This window comes from Pundamilia nyererei, unplaced genomic scaffold, assembly GCF_000239375.1.
Source record: "Pundamilia nyererei isolate P.nyererei 1_Seehausen unplaced genomic scaffold, PunNye1.0 scaffold00001, whole genome shotgun sequence".
Classification (NCBI taxonomy): domain Eukaryota; kingdom Metazoa; phylum Chordata; class Actinopteri; order Cichliformes; family Cichlidae; genus Pundamilia; species Pundamilia nyererei.
The window spans coordinates 5146640-5162108 of NW_005187402.1; the positions used below are offsets into that span (position 1 = coordinate 5146640).

Consider the following 15469-nt stretch of genomic DNA (forward strand, 5'->3'; position numbering starts at 1 on the left):
TTTCAGGTGCCCAACCATGATACAGCAACCAGTTAAAACATTCGGCGTGTGGAAGTGAGCATTTTCTTTCACCAGCTGTAATTTGAATGGATTTGAAAGGTTTCTCCTGAGCTGGTTGCTACTGAATTTAGCTGGAGGTCTCCACAAAGAAGAAGCCTTCCTATGAATACAAATATAAATACATCGACCCACACACACACAAGCATCCACTTTCTGTTTAGCCAACACACAAACGCTCACAGTCAAGTCGTTCTCTTAATTCTCCAGCCTGATGTTATAGGCGGTCTTTTCTTTCCTGGGTATTGTCATCATTTATATAAAAGTCATTGTCATATTTTTTATTGTTTTTCAAGGAGAGTCGAAGCGGCTCTTCCTAGACACTAAGATTCCAGCTGACTTTAATAAGTCGGGGAGGGAAAGTGCTAATCAAATTATTGTCCAGCAGGGACGCACGGGGCAGCCAGATTTACCCACTCAATATCAAGATATACAGACTAAATCAAATCCTCCGAGCTTCACAATGCTCCAGTTTTTGTTTCCTCTAAAACTACTTCTGAAGCAGGCCGAATATGATGCCACCAGAATTAATTCTCAAATGCTTTTGCATGTGTTGTAGCGCTCTAATCCTATTAAGCATAATCTAATACGTTCACATTACTTAATCCTGCACTCCTCACATAACAAGTGTGCGTATGTGTGCCTGGTGACCCACCAGAGAAGCAGTCGCAGTTGGGGTCTATCTTGCAATCGCAGTCCGTGGGGGCTCCGGAGATAATCGATATCTCGCCGTTGGTTGACACCTGTGGAGTTTTCAAAAAGCGACATGTCACAACGTGCTGCAGGAGGCCACTGTTAAACAGAAGGTAATGTTCCACAACAGCCTTTGTAATGTCTCGTCTCTCTGGCAAATAAGATAATGATGGCATTTCATATAAAAACCTGCGCTGAGTTACAATATCACTTTGCGTGTATCCGCTGTTCCTTTAGCCAAAAACATCACCGATGATATCTTTAGTGCCTCTCCGTGAAGTTTAGACAAACAAAGGCATTATGCATCTTCGATGTATGACACTATTCCCTTGCTGACTGATTGACAGATCTTTGGAACATTAAGTCTCGCTCTCCAAACAAATTAAGCTGATTGTCCTGATGGGGAGGCGAGCTGCAAATGGAGGTGAAAACTGTTGCAACAACAGCTTGATTTTGATTAATCTTGGGAGGCCGATGCTGCTTAACTAGCCCGAGAGGACCGTGCATTGTTGGAAGATAATTGTCAAAGATGATATGTTTGATGAAGACTTGCTTTTATCAACTTTATGATTCCACGGGGAAAGTTTATCTGAGGTGTTTATTATAAAGCCGTTCCCTACTGCAGCTCGTTTGTTTGCATTGCCAAACCCAGAAAACCCCATGTTTCCAGTGTCTGGGGAAAAAAAACAAGTAAATAAGCACAATTCCCACAAAACTACTTTCCAAAATCTCCATTCATCCATCATCTGAGAGTAGAGAAAACCTTACTCCTAATTTTAGGTTTAGAAGCAGAATTTCATCACCTTGACCTATAAAATACTCGAATCTAAGGTTTTACGGATCAGGACATAATAAAAGCAGGTAGATACAACCACAATAACAACACAATATATTATGTCAGTGTTAATTTAAGCCAAATTTAGAAGCAGTGAGTGAGGAAACAGTACACGTTTACGCACAGCTTCAATAAGAATTAGAGGGTAAGTAGCAGCCATGTGCTGCTAATCAAATTCACTTTGTTCATTTATCATCAGCAAGTGTGAGCACCTCTATGAAAGCAGAAGCTTTGGCAGTTTGCTGGTCTGGAGGAAGAACAACCCGTTGTTTCCCATCAATCAGATAGAAAGAGTCACAAAGGGAAAACATTCAAGACAGCTGCTAATCTTCACAAGAGTGGAAGTCCCAGCAAATTCGCCCTAAGGTCAGTCTATGCATTGCTCAGAGAAACCATAAAAACACTCAAAGTCTACATCTTAGAGTCCACAGACCTAAATCAGCAAGCTAAATGTTAAAGTTCATGACACCACAATTAGAAATAGACTGAAAAAGTATGGAAGGATGTCAGGGGAGACCCTCTTCTCTCTAAAAATAAGATGGCAGCATGATTCATATTTGAAAAGCTGCATCTGAACAAACCGCAAGACAAAACAATGTCCTTTGGACAATAAAGAACAAATTGGAGCTGTTTTTCCACGATGCACAGCGCAAATTTAGCAAAAACCAAACTCAACATATAAGCACAAACACCTCATATCAACCGTCAAGCACGGTGGTGGAGGGGTGATGATTTGAGCTCATCTTGCACCTTGCAATCGTTGAGCCCAAAGTAGAGTGCCAACGTATTCTAGAAGCCATCTGTCTGACACCTAAAGCCTGGCAGTAATTGGGTAAAGCATCAGAACGATGATCAAAAGCACAACAGAAACACTGACAAAGAAAAGAACCAAAGCGTTGCCTTGGCCCAGTCAAAGTCTACACCTCAAACTGACTGAAATGCTGTGGCAGGCTCTTAAGAGAGCTGTGCAGAAACGAACCACAAACCTCAATGAACTGAAGCGACGCTGTAAAGACGCGAGAGCCAAAATTCCTCCACAACGAAGCGAGAGACTGATAAGGTCGTCGAGAAAACAGTTAATTCCATTTATTACTGCCACAGGCGGTTTTACAGGGTACTGAATCACGCGGTGTGTTTAGGTTTTTCACACAATGCTTCTGCATTTTGACTTTCGGTAAACAAACAGTGACATGGTGAAACAGATCATGTGCTGTTCTTCATCTCAGCCTTCTCAGAACAAGATTATGTTTTATGTCGTGCTTATTATGTTCTGATATGCAAGATGTAATTCGTTTCGCCATGCAAACTGTTCTACTCACACAGGGAAAAAACAGCTTGTTTCCTCTTCACAGTACAACAAATGCTTCATCTTTAAACATGTCCAAAATAAACAGAAAATAAAAAGTTGTTGCAAATTGCCCTTAATTTAAAGCAGATAAAGACGGGCACAACGGAGCAAATGTGGCATGTAATGAGTTTGATTGTAATGCTCCAGTGTGATATAACGAATAACACAGCAACTTATGCAAAATAAAAAATTTAAAAAGCACATATTGGTTATGCATGTGTGGTCCTTGATGTCCTGGCCAAATGTTCTGAGTCTATGTGATGGGAAGACGTGCCTGGACCATGAGCGCAGACCGCAGGCGGTGCCAAGTCATCGCCTAAATACTTAGTATGAAGGCCAAGGCACGTTCACATTTAATAGAGCTTATTACACTAAAAAAAGACTTGCTGGCTAAACAGTACAAGCTGGTGCGAACCATTGAAAGTGAAACCGAGCACTTAATTCACGCATCATTTTTAAAATCAGCTTAAAACATCATGTCAGGTGTATCTGTGTGCAGCGAACTTACCTGAAGTGTTCTGTATTTCATTTCTCCTGCATCACATTGTATTTGCCTGGCTGTTCTTTGTTTCTTAATGCACTGATTGATTGCACATCACAAACTGCTGAGATAATCCCAACTCGTCATCACACACATCTAAACAAATCATCATTAATTTTACTTTACGGCTCGTTGTTACAAAGCGGTGTCATTCACTGTCAGTCTGGCACCTGTTGCTGAATAAGTGTGGAAACCTTAACAAACATGGATGGATCCATTCCTGTCTGAGTCCAACTGAGACGCTTGATAAATAGGAGCCTAAAAATGCCAAACATAAAATAGGTGTGACAAATGCAGTTTAAAAAAAAAAAAAAAAAGGTCTTTTCATTGCCCATTGCAACATGGCTGGTCGGTACCCAATAAAAAGGCATTTGAGGTATTATATGTTCCTGTCTGCCTCCACATGGACCCAGCGTGTTGCTGCACACCACAAAGGTGCTATTGATTGAGTCCAGCAGGCACTACCTTTGTGCTGTTGGTTCCAAAATGCTGCAGTGCTGTGACAACATGCTGCTACCTAATGGAGCAAATGGACAGAAAAAAAGTAATATACTATATATACTTCTTTTTTCTCTAAAACTGAAACCGTACTTCTTGATTATTTTTTGAATGCCTTTGATTTTGAGCATCTACGTCCTAGACACAGACTCGACGCACTACCTTGCTGCGTAGCATCTGTTAGGCAAACAACCTGTTCACAGTGGGACTCATGATGCAACAAGTGTGAAGGTAAATTAGTGTCATAAGGCCAGATGGATTGCCAGTGTCAGCTCTAGCTGAGCTGTTTCTTTTTTCCTGTTGTTATTTTCATCAGAGACGTGGAAAACGTTCATGCGAAGAGACAAGAGGCGTGCATTGCAATGTCAGGGTAATATGGAGGAATATACACTGCTCAAAAACATGAGATATCAATGGGGAAAAAGCCTGGATATGGACTGGTTAATGTGTTAGGAATGAAAAGATGTCACATCCTTTGATGGAAATGAAAATGCTCAACCTACAGAGGGGTTGAATTCAAAGACACGTGAAAATCAAAGTGAAAAAATGATGCTGCAGGCTAGTCCATTTTGCTTACATTTCAAATGGTTCTAGTTTGTAGCTTGTATGACCCCACGTGCTTGTATGCATGCCTGACAACATCAGGGCACCTAATGAAACGATGGATGGTGTCCTGGGGGATCTCGTCTCATATCTGGGCCAGGGCATCACCGAGCTCCTCGACAGTCTGAGGTGCAGTGTCAGATGGACTAAAACATAATATCTCAGAGGTGCTCTACTCAATTTAGGTCAGGCGAGCAAGGGGGTCATTCAATGGTATCAATTCCTTCAGCCTCAAGGAACTGCCTGAATACTCTTGCCACATGAGGCCGTTGTTGTGCACCAGGAGGATCCCAAGACTCACTGCACCAGTGCAGGGTCTGATAGTAGGTCCTAGGATTTCATTCTGACACCTAATGGCAGTGAGGATGCCAATGCCTAGCCTGTAGAGGTCTGTAGAGACCCTTACATGTCTGTCAGGGTGAAGTTGTTCTCATTTTTGAAAAGCACAGACCACCAGTGGTGGACCAGCCAATCCTGGTACTCAATGGCAAATGCCAGTCAGGGTCCAAGGTGCTGGACTGTGAGCACAGGGCTCACTAAAGGACCAAGTCTGTTTCTGATGTTTTGGTCAGAGACATTCACAACAGTGGCCTTCTGGAGGTCATTTTCCATCCTGTTCCTCTTTGCACAAAGGAGCAGATTCGGGTCTTGCTGACATGTTGAGGACCTTCTACAGCCCTGACCAGCTCTCCTGAAATCTCCTCTATGGTCTTGATGCTATGCTGGGAGCCACAGCAAACCTATTGATGTGTCATCCTGGAGGAATATGAGCAGCGACACTGACACTAGCCAAATACAAATGTAGTGGGAAAAAAAGCCAGAAAAGATGAGAAGGGAATAAATGTCAGTGGCCTCCACCTCTAAAAGTATTTCTGATTTGGAGGTTGTCTCATTGTTGCTCCTCTAGTGCACCTGTTGTTAATTTCATCAACACTAAAGCAGCTGAAACTGATTAACACCCCCCTCGGCTACTTAACTGACCAGATCAATGTCCCAGAAGTTTAATCATCTTGATGCTCTACTCTAATTACAAAGTGCTCCTTTCATTTTTTGAGCAGTATATTAACACTCTGGATAAGTATGGTCTTTTGCAACTTCAGTATAAATTTGCAACATGAGAACTGCGATAAATGCATCATTAACAGGTGCCCTCAAAAGTCTTTTTAGTGACCTGCTGGATGCGGTTGATTCGCCTCTCATCAGTCTCAGCAATGTACAGCGTGCCCAGGTGGGACAGGGCGATGGCCTTAGCTGCCTCCAAGGTGGCGCGCACAGCTGCCCGGCTCACCAAGTGATGGTCAATACCTGGAACCTGGCAGTGGATGGGACGTCCTGCTACAATCCGCACCTGCAGACTTTCTGACACCTAAGGAAATACACCACAGCGTATTATCTGTTATAAAAGAGAGAGGCACAATACAGACACTTACATCAATTCAACAGAGTCAGCCACTCTGTTGAATTGCTTTGGTTTTGATCCGGTGTATCAAACATCGCCTGCCTCATCTCCTGACTCATTACTTTTGAACATGCTCAAACAGGCAATTCATTAATTTCGGAGAAAAAAGTTGAGTGACATTTTCTTAAAAACAACTCCTGCAGAGACCTGTGATAGCATGTTATTTTTTTAACAAGGTGCTTTTTTTGCTTTCTTTTATGTTAGCAGCCTCACTCACTCTAAATTCACCTAAAGTGACAGCACTGCAATTTGTGAAAAATATTTTATTACCCTCTCTTCCACTGCTACATATAGTCCCAATGTCTCATAAGAAAGTAGATGAATGAATGAGAAGCAGGCGTATATTTCCCTCTCTTGCAAGCCTCTGCTTTGTTTCGTGCGTATTTCTCTACCTGCAGGACGATGTTGTTGTCAAGGATGTACAGGGAGTTGTCCAGTGGGTTAATGGCCAGGTCTGTTGGCCACTCTAGCCGCACCTGAGGAATGACAAACACTTATTGTATATTTCTGTGAAGAAAAAAAAAGCGAGAACAAAAGAGCAAAGAAGTCCTTGGTGGCAGCTGCCCACAAGAGTCAGTTACAGGTGATACAAATAACATCTCCTTAATAACATAGTATTAGGCCTCCTGACCCTCCCTGCTCATGCAAAGGTCAGTAGCGGGCAGGGAGCCTTCCCTGTGTTTATTCAAGACTCACACTGGCTCGCTTCGGCACTGTTCCAAATGTCATCCAATAACCGTGATCGCTGCCTGCTCAAATAGCACACCCTGTCCGCTAACACTGTGGGGGTCAAAGGCAGGCAAACCTACACCAGCGCACAGCCACCCACATGACTGTCCATCTCACTCGCAGGCGCCCGCGACCGCTGCAGAGACGACGCGGTGCGTCTGAAGGATGAGGTGATTGATGACTCCGAGGACGGATTGGTAAATAAATGGATCATGTTAAATTGCCACTGACATGTCCAATTATAGGCCCTGTCAAATGAGAGACTAGAAGGTTGACTCTGAAATTCCATTTTTAAAGATAGAGAGATTCATCAAGCAGGACTCACGGTGTCCCATGCATCAAATCCCTGCTGCACACGATATTGAACTTTGCTGTGACGGCAGGCGATTGCTTCGAGAAGCTGACCTGCACACAGAGCTGAAATCCACATTTATTTTTAAAGTTCTTTGTGTTTTTCATTTGTATATATTAAGAGAGCTTCAGCTTGCATTTCCACATCTCTTAAACAGAAAGCCAATATTATTACCAGAGATTTGAGCAATGCAGTATCTCTGCTTATAAGCACCAATGGTAGGAGATGGATTTAGTGTGTTGCTATGATACACTGCTCACCATACGTACTGATGAGAGACGAGTACTGCAGGAAAAAAAGTCCTATCAACAAAAGGTAAAAGGTACAAAATTTATTTATTTAATTTTAGAGTATCTAGTTGCTAAAAACATTGGGAGATGTTGTAAAGTGTAACATTGTTTATAACATATCAGTGAAGTAGATACAGCAGTAGGGACATGCTTCCCACTGTGTTGCATCACCTCTCTTTGTTTGGAGATCAGTTGCTGCAGTTTTGAAAGCAAAGTGTTTACCTGTTCTTGCTGAATATAGGATTTCACATGCTGAACAGTCTGTGGCCTTAGAATACTCCACATATTTCCACTTGGGTTTTGGATTTGACACTGCAGGCACTCTAGTCTAGCACCTGGATTTCTTTAATGCACTGTTGTTGTAATGTCATTACTATGACAACATACATTGCTTCAAAACCTGCTGCCCCTATGTTATGTGCACTTGTCTGTACAATGATAATCATTGGAGGAACCCTCGCTTCTTTAGAAGTTCAGATTCTGATTGGTCACATCACATCAGTGGATGTTGAATCATGGAGGCAGCAACAAAAACTGTTCCTGAGCTGTGAATTCTTCTCCCAAATCACATTTGTGTTTTTTAGCGTACTGCCTGGAAACCCAAAGATCACGGCCACTCAGTTTTTGATTTTGTCCCATTTCTATTTCTCCCGATTCTCTGAAAATATTTGAGATAAACATTTTCAACGCCTCCCCTTCTTTTTCAATTATTTATTGAATTATGTTATTTTGAAACTATTGAACTACACAGAACTGCACTGAAAAATGTATTTTGTGCTTGTGGCTGAAATACAAAAAAAGCCTCATATTCAGATGTTGTCCTGTGTGCAGAGAAAGCCTGTTTATGCCTTTTTTTTCCAGAAAAGAGAGGCTTTGAGGCTTTCTCTTATTTGGCCTGACATTACTGTGAGCAGCGTGACAGTGTGAGGCAGAGCCTGAAAGCAGGTGTCACAGGGCTAAAGCAGGAGACACCCTTGAGGATGTCAAAACTGCACTTTGGAGTACTTGACTATACCTGAAACCAGCTGGAGAGATAACATTGTTAGGCCTTATTTGACACCATCAAGGAGTTCAGCAGTTCTTTTTGGTTTAAAACACACAGTGACGTAGCTCTGTGTACTCATCCCCTTCCCGTTTTTTGTAATCAACACAATAAAACCCATTCATTACAGACAGCTAACATTAGCGTGCCTCGCTAATGTTAGCTGTCTGTAATGAATTTTTTGAGCTGTGTAGGTGAGTGGCAGATGACTCTGCAGTGCTGGAATAGCATTAACATAAAGGACAAGGAAGAGCAATCATTTCCAGTATTAATAATCTGTATCCTAGCAGATTTAGTGAGCTAAACTATCAAACTGAGAAGTTCAGAAATGATAGCCTAGCTTGGTAGCTTGTACTTTCAGGAGAAAGCTAAGTTGAATGTAGACAAAGTGCTACAACAGCCAAGAGATGATGAGCAAAGATGACACATTGAGGTCACACATTGTTTTTTTGTTTTGTTTTTTAATTCAACGAAGAATGAATTTGACATGATCTGAACAATGAGTAACAAACAACGAGAAGAGCCAGGAGGCAGCACGGGCCCCTTTAACGACACATAATATCCCCTCTGGGAATTCACCTGGCTTGAACATTGATATTCACACACACATACACAGGCGCTCACATCCCTATGTGTGGGCAGAGATCCCTCTATAGAGCCAGTAGCTCATCTATAATTCATCCTTTGCTCTAATAGGCCTGATATAAGTTAGCAGTGTGATCTGAAGGCTGCCAGATCAAACCTATGCAGTCTTTGGTCTCTCCTTCACACACAAGCACACATACCTTGAAGAAATGATAAAGGTTCTCAGTAGAAGAAGCTTTGCAGTGTATACTGCTGTTTAATAAGCAGGCTTATTTTTCTACAGATTATTAAAACAACAGCATTCACAGCAAATCTGCTTTCCGCTGGTCATCGAAACTCTGCCGCATTATTAACTCACCTGGCCGATGTCCATGCGTGAATCGCAGCTTAGCGGCTGCGTCGACATCAGTCCGTTTGAACCAATCACAGTGGAGAGCAAACCCCTCTCATTAATCTTCTGAATGGTGGTGCCATCAACGAAGTAGACAACTCCTCCTTTATCCACAGCAATACCTAGGCGGGTGAGAGAGAGACAGAATGAGCTTTTGGAGATGACAGAGAGAAGCGAGCGGGGGGTGAGAGAATGAAAAGGGAAAACGAGAAAACCTAAAGGAGAGAAAGGAAGAGGGGAGATGAGTAAGGGGAGAGAAGTAGAGTGGAGAGAGGAGAGGGCTTGGGAGAGGCATCCAACTCAGTTAGACATTCAGCTCAGCAAGTGGCTGTCTTATCAAAGGCACTGCACCACAGAAATGTAATTATATTTCCATTCCAGAGCCCACTAAAGGGATTAGAACAATGCAACTGGAGGAAGAAGTTATTTGTCACATTAGATGTGAGCAGGGTGCCGCAGTGAACTTTTGACATTTGATGCTTCTGCAAATGTGCTTTATAAATGAGCATCCACACTTCAAACACACGTGCACATGCCCGCATGTGCATACATGCACACTTGTATTTGCAGAGTGCTCTGGGACGCAAGCTTTGCCAGCGCTGTTTGCTATTAACAGCATATACTTGAACTCTCCATGCAGTGGAGTTCTGCAGCAGAGAAAGGAAAAGAGGTAAGTCCAGGTATTAAAGGTCAGGGCAGCCTATGAATCATCTGTTATGGATGAGGAGCAACCTTCATCCCCGCCTCATCTTCATACCGAGAATAGGCCTTTGATTCAATAATACTCCACTACTCAGCCCTCACCTCTTACTACACCAATCTCACTCGATTGCTTTCACTTAGCATCTGTGACAATAAGCCATTTTTTTAGCATTTCTACCTGCCATCTCCAGCGCATGTGTGCCATTTACGAATGATTTTTATTTTTTATTCTGCATCATTAAGTCACAACATGTTTATGCGCTGTGTATATAATTTCATCTCACACTGGCCTCCAAGGACTTCATGGAGACAAAACCTACTTATTGCATTTCCAATCAATGACAGAACTAAACGGTTTAAATATAGTAGACTATAAAACAGTAGAAAGCATTAAATAGCATGACAACATAGAGTCTTATAAGCAGATTCTATTCCTTAATTTTGTCTTTAACATTTCATCTCTTTAAACACACAAGGATATAGAAAAAATGGAGTCATTGGTTGAATCCAAGTTCATAGTTGACTCAGCTCTCTTTTTTCCCCATAAGGGAAATATCTGACTTTTTAGCAGATAAATGTTATGTGTAAACCTCCTAGTTGCTAACTTTGTCCTTTATTGCTGTCTCACTTTGAATATTACCACTAGTATGTTTCCATGAAGTACACTATGTAACTGCTGTGTAATTTTACTAGGTAAAAGAACGAGTAATTGCTAGCAGAGTGCTGTAATTTCGACACTGTTGTCACCAATCTAACACGGCAAATTCTGCACTTAATGGAACTGACCGTGCTGCAAAACTTTATCCTCTGACAACATATTTATTATGAAATAGTGAAGATGACATTTTAACATAAATAAATACCAAATAACGGCACAACACATGAAATGACCCAGACACACTAGAGTAAAAACAGGACTGTTTTTGTGTTCGGCAACCGACTGCGAGTGTGCAACACCCTCAACCTCTGGGCGACACTTTTGAACGCATGACCTGGTTGCAGCCAGACTCAGGATGTCAATTTCTAAATGTCTGTGACGCATCTCCTTGGAATAGGGGAACTGACTCAGGTAATCGCCAACTGGTTGTATTCTGATTATATTCCCATATGAAAGCTAGCTATGCCATTTTGTAGTTAAATCTCTGCAGCAACTATGTCACTATTTGTGGATACGTTTCTGATTTTCTGTTTGATGTTCTGGCTGGACTCTGAAAGTAAGTAGTTCATGTGAATTTCTTTGTATGCAGATGACATTTTTGCAATAGTGTTTTCACAGTTAATCAGCATATTATCACAAACAGTCATGACCAACATGTCCCCATTCATTTGCAAACTAATAGGAGACTAATGGCAGACTGATTCTGCCTGATTGTTGTTTTATCAGCGTGTTGATGCGTCAGAGTTGGTTTGAAGACAGCCACTGACTGTGAATGGTCACAAGCCTGGTCCCGGTCCTTAAAGGGAAAAACAAAATTCACAACAATTCTGTTTGCGCTGTTTTTTTACCTGCTATGACTGTAGCGTGACATCAATGCCACAAAAAATGCTGCTCTAAGCTAATTAGCTAGCACTGGCATCACATATTCTTCACCTGATGACTGATAATTGGACCTTCTAGCCAAGATGGTGACCCCTGAATATGAAGGTAAAGCAGCATGTTGTACATAACGACTTCTCAGAGCTCTATCCATTGCCTGTTCGAGCCAGAAATGATGAGTGTAGTTTTGTGAACCAAAACATTAAAACGTTGCAAAGTCATAAGATAAACAAAATATGCTAAAACACACTGTGGAGCTGAGGGGAGTTATGTGTGGCTTCCTTACTAAAAGTGACCCCTTTGACAGGAACACAGAGTCACTGAATCATTTCTTTCATATCTAAAGAATATTGATTAGTTCAGCTTTAAAATGTCAGAACACAGTGGAAATTTCCTGGAACAGAAGATAATTGTTTCAAGTTGTTTTTTTGTTGTTGTTTTGTTTTTAAGATTTAATGGGCTCACTGAGACATTCAGCTTATCGTGATTAAATTGGGCAGTGGAGTGAAATCATCAGTATGCAGTACAACTACTCCCCCATCATTCAGTCATCTTTTCTAGTTCTGTCAGTCTTTCTCCTTCCAAACTCTGTCACGCTGGATTATTTCGAGATGTGCCTCTGTTCGCTCTGAGAGCCCAGGATAAAAATCATTACTGCCCTTTCCCCGGGTAGCTCTAATGTCTCATCCTCCTTGACATACAATAGCTTTCTTTACACATGCTTTGTGTTCAACGCGCGCACACGCACGTAGACGCGCACTAAAAAAAAGTGATGCACTGCCGCCGCAACTAGATTCACAAATGTCCTCAGACCGAGCAACCCTGGACCGACCCCGTGAGTCATAAATCGCGCAGGTGGAGTGGTGGTGGAAAAGGGAGGTGGGCAAAGGGGGAGGGCCAGGGTCAGTGTGTTTCCTCCAGGGGCCAGAAGGTGAACTGCAGAGCTCTCCCTCCTGGCCCCTTCATCATTTCTCTGACACAAACAGATTACAGCACCCACACAGCCTCAGCCCTCCTCAGCAACACCTTTCCACTCCTCGTCTTGCATTTCCCCAGCTCTCCATCCTCCCTAACCTGATCTTCCTCCACTCTCTCTTTCCCCCTCCTCTCTTTGCTTTTTTCTTGTCCTTTGCTTTCTGTTTGCTGTCGCGCTCTCTGTGTCTTGCCCTGTATCTCGCAGGTGTTAATCAAATCACTGACCTCTGGCGCTTGGATAATGTTTAGGCTCTGGTTTTTTTTTTTCATCTTCTCTCTATTCAGCCCATTTTTTATTCTTCCATCCCTTCCTCTTGGCCTTGCCATTCTTCCTCCTGTCACCTGCTATTATGCAAGAGGGACGTCTCAACCCACAGTGCAGTCTGAGCCCACTTAGGCCTGAAATTTGGCACTTTCTCCCTGCTGTAACACCATCCTCGTATTCCTCCTACTTTCCTTTCACTTTCCCATCCATTCCTCCTCCTAGCACTTTCTCGCTAAACCTGTCCCTGATCTTAGAGCTCATAAATCCTGCACAAGGACATGACGAGTCAGCCAGGACTCTCCCTCAATACTGATTTCTGTTCTCTCCCTCTGTCCCTGGATATTATTCTTTCTTTGCCCGCCTTGGTCTCACAGACTTCCAGCCTAAATTCCCACTTCCCGCTAGTTTTTTTTCCTGTATTATGACATCCTTATTACGCATACTCGGGATCGGCATATCACATATTTATACAAACAGGTTCTAAATAGATGCCAAACTACCGTTAACAGTAAACAAAGTCTTATTCATTCACACACAAGTACGAAAATAAAGAAATATTGCTGTTATTACGCGACATTGGTGACAGGATTTACACCAGTTTATGTGTTATTTAAAAGCATTTTGCCGTATTTATTGAAAAGGTGGTAGATTAGTCCACATTCTCCTTGTCAGGGACTGGATTTCCTGCTGTCTTTTATAAAGCTGTGTGCTGCTTTAAGGGAATTTACAGCCCCGCCGTATAGCCAATGGATACTCAGAAGACATCAAAAGATTTACTGTTTCTCCCTGGGTGAACCTGGCACTCTGATACTCATGTTTAGAAGCTGGCAGACACACCGGTGGAGAAGTAATTGAGATAAATCTCAACTCCACGGGGAAACGGACATTTGGCTAAAGTTGGGACAGGATTTTATCATCAAAGAAAAGTGAATTAGACTGAGTTGCGGTGACCTTGGAAAAAACAGAGGGAAGAGGGAGCGGAGGGAAGGGGAGGATGATACAGTGACGCTATTCACATGCAGCTCAGATTTAAGACGAAAATGCAGCCAAAGAGGGGGGAAAAAGACAGACAGTGCCAAAAGAGGTGGGAAAGAGAAGAAGGGTGGTAATAAGACAGAGGTCGTGATGAGGAATTGCTCCAATTAACCATTACAGTCCAATCACTCTCAATCAAAGAATCTCTTTGTTCTGTGTCCTTGTCAAAAGAATATCAGTTCTAACGGCCCCCTGTGGCAATGCAGTACAATCCAATCTGATTAATGCCTTGAAGAGAGGGGTCTTAGAGAACATCAGTGTTGATTACAGCTATTTGAAGAGAGGATGCCACCAGGAGTTCTCTGAGCAAAGAGCGAGGTAGAGGTGAGGAAAGGTGTAAGGTGAGAAAGAAGATAATGTGTAATACGGTCATTAGAACACAAGTTGTGGATTATATATCTTATTTAGTAGCACTAGGAGACAACACTACAGGCTTACAGTAACATCAGGATGTGGTGTGTGTGTGTGTGTGTTTGTGTAAGTATGTGGTGCACAGTGACTGCTAAGACCTGAGCACTCGAGAGCACAGGAAGTCAGCCTTATGGTGCTATTCAAGTTTTCCTTAACAGCACTTTCACCTTTCAAACATTGACAGCAAAGCTGCCAAAAGAGGTGCTGCTATAGACGAAAGAGAGAAGAAACGTAAAATCGCACACACATCAGTGTCTGACAGGCAGTTAACCAGCACGTACATGTACAGAAGAAACACAATGTAAAGGGATGTGGTAAACAGGAGAAGAAAGCATAATTTGCACAGTTTCGTTTATATATGAAAACTCTGACGCACCCACACAATCACAGCACAACACACGGGGGAGAGGAACACACACACATACACACACGCACACACACACAGGATGCCAGCAGCCCGAGGTGTAAGCCATTCAATCTGCCCTCCCGTATCCCCCAGGCCCAGTGAGTGTTAATGACATGGACTGACATATTATTACAACATCTACAGTAAATGATGCGAGCTGGAGCTGATTATGGCCCGTGGCATTTCTGTACAAAGTAACTGTATGTGACTGACAACTGAATGCAGAGCGATAGACAGTTTCACCTGCACGACTGGCCCAAGCGAGGCACACTGGCCATAAATAAAGTCAACCACATTAGCTGGGGAAAGCCTGCAGGGTTCACTAACTGCTGCAGTCCAATTGTGAGTGAAGCTGAATAACAGACTGTCTCAGAGTCTTTAGCTTGCTGTGTGGTTTGCACCTCACCTTCACCATTTCTCCTTGAAAACACACAACGCTGCCGGTACGTAAAAGTGTGAATGTGTGCACATGTTCGCGGCAGCTTGTGGGTGTGTGAGTGTTTGTGTGCGCGCAATGCATGCAATGAAGAAGCTAGGCGGAAAAGATAAGGCTTGGCAGTTAATCACATTGTGCATATGCAAATATAGAGCGGGTAAATCAGAGCGTCTGCAGATACACACACGCACGCACAACTTTCATCAAGACACTTGGGTCGCCCATGTGCACTAAAGGAGGGAAAATAAACCGCCTCATTCAATTTCAGAATTGTGAAAC

The 15469-nt window shown here is 42.6% G+C and overlaps 1 protein-coding gene across 1 annotated transcript in view; it reads right to left on the minus strand.

Moving 5' to 3' along the window:
• Window positions 1-15469, minus strand: part of tenm1 (teneurin transmembrane protein 1) — a 191533-nt gene that overhangs the window by 17098 nt on the left and 158966 nt on the right. The window contains exons 23-26 of the mRNA XM_005719538.1: window positions 9391-9545; window positions 6427-6510; window positions 5747-5941; window positions 713-800 (exon numbers count right to left, since the gene is read on the minus strand). Of these exons, the coding sequence (XP_005719595.1) occupies window positions 713-800; window positions 5747-5941; window positions 6427-6510; window positions 9391-9545 (522 nt within the window). The remainder of the gene's footprint in view (window positions 1-712; window positions 801-5746; window positions 5942-6426; window positions 6511-9390; window positions 9546-15469) is intronic.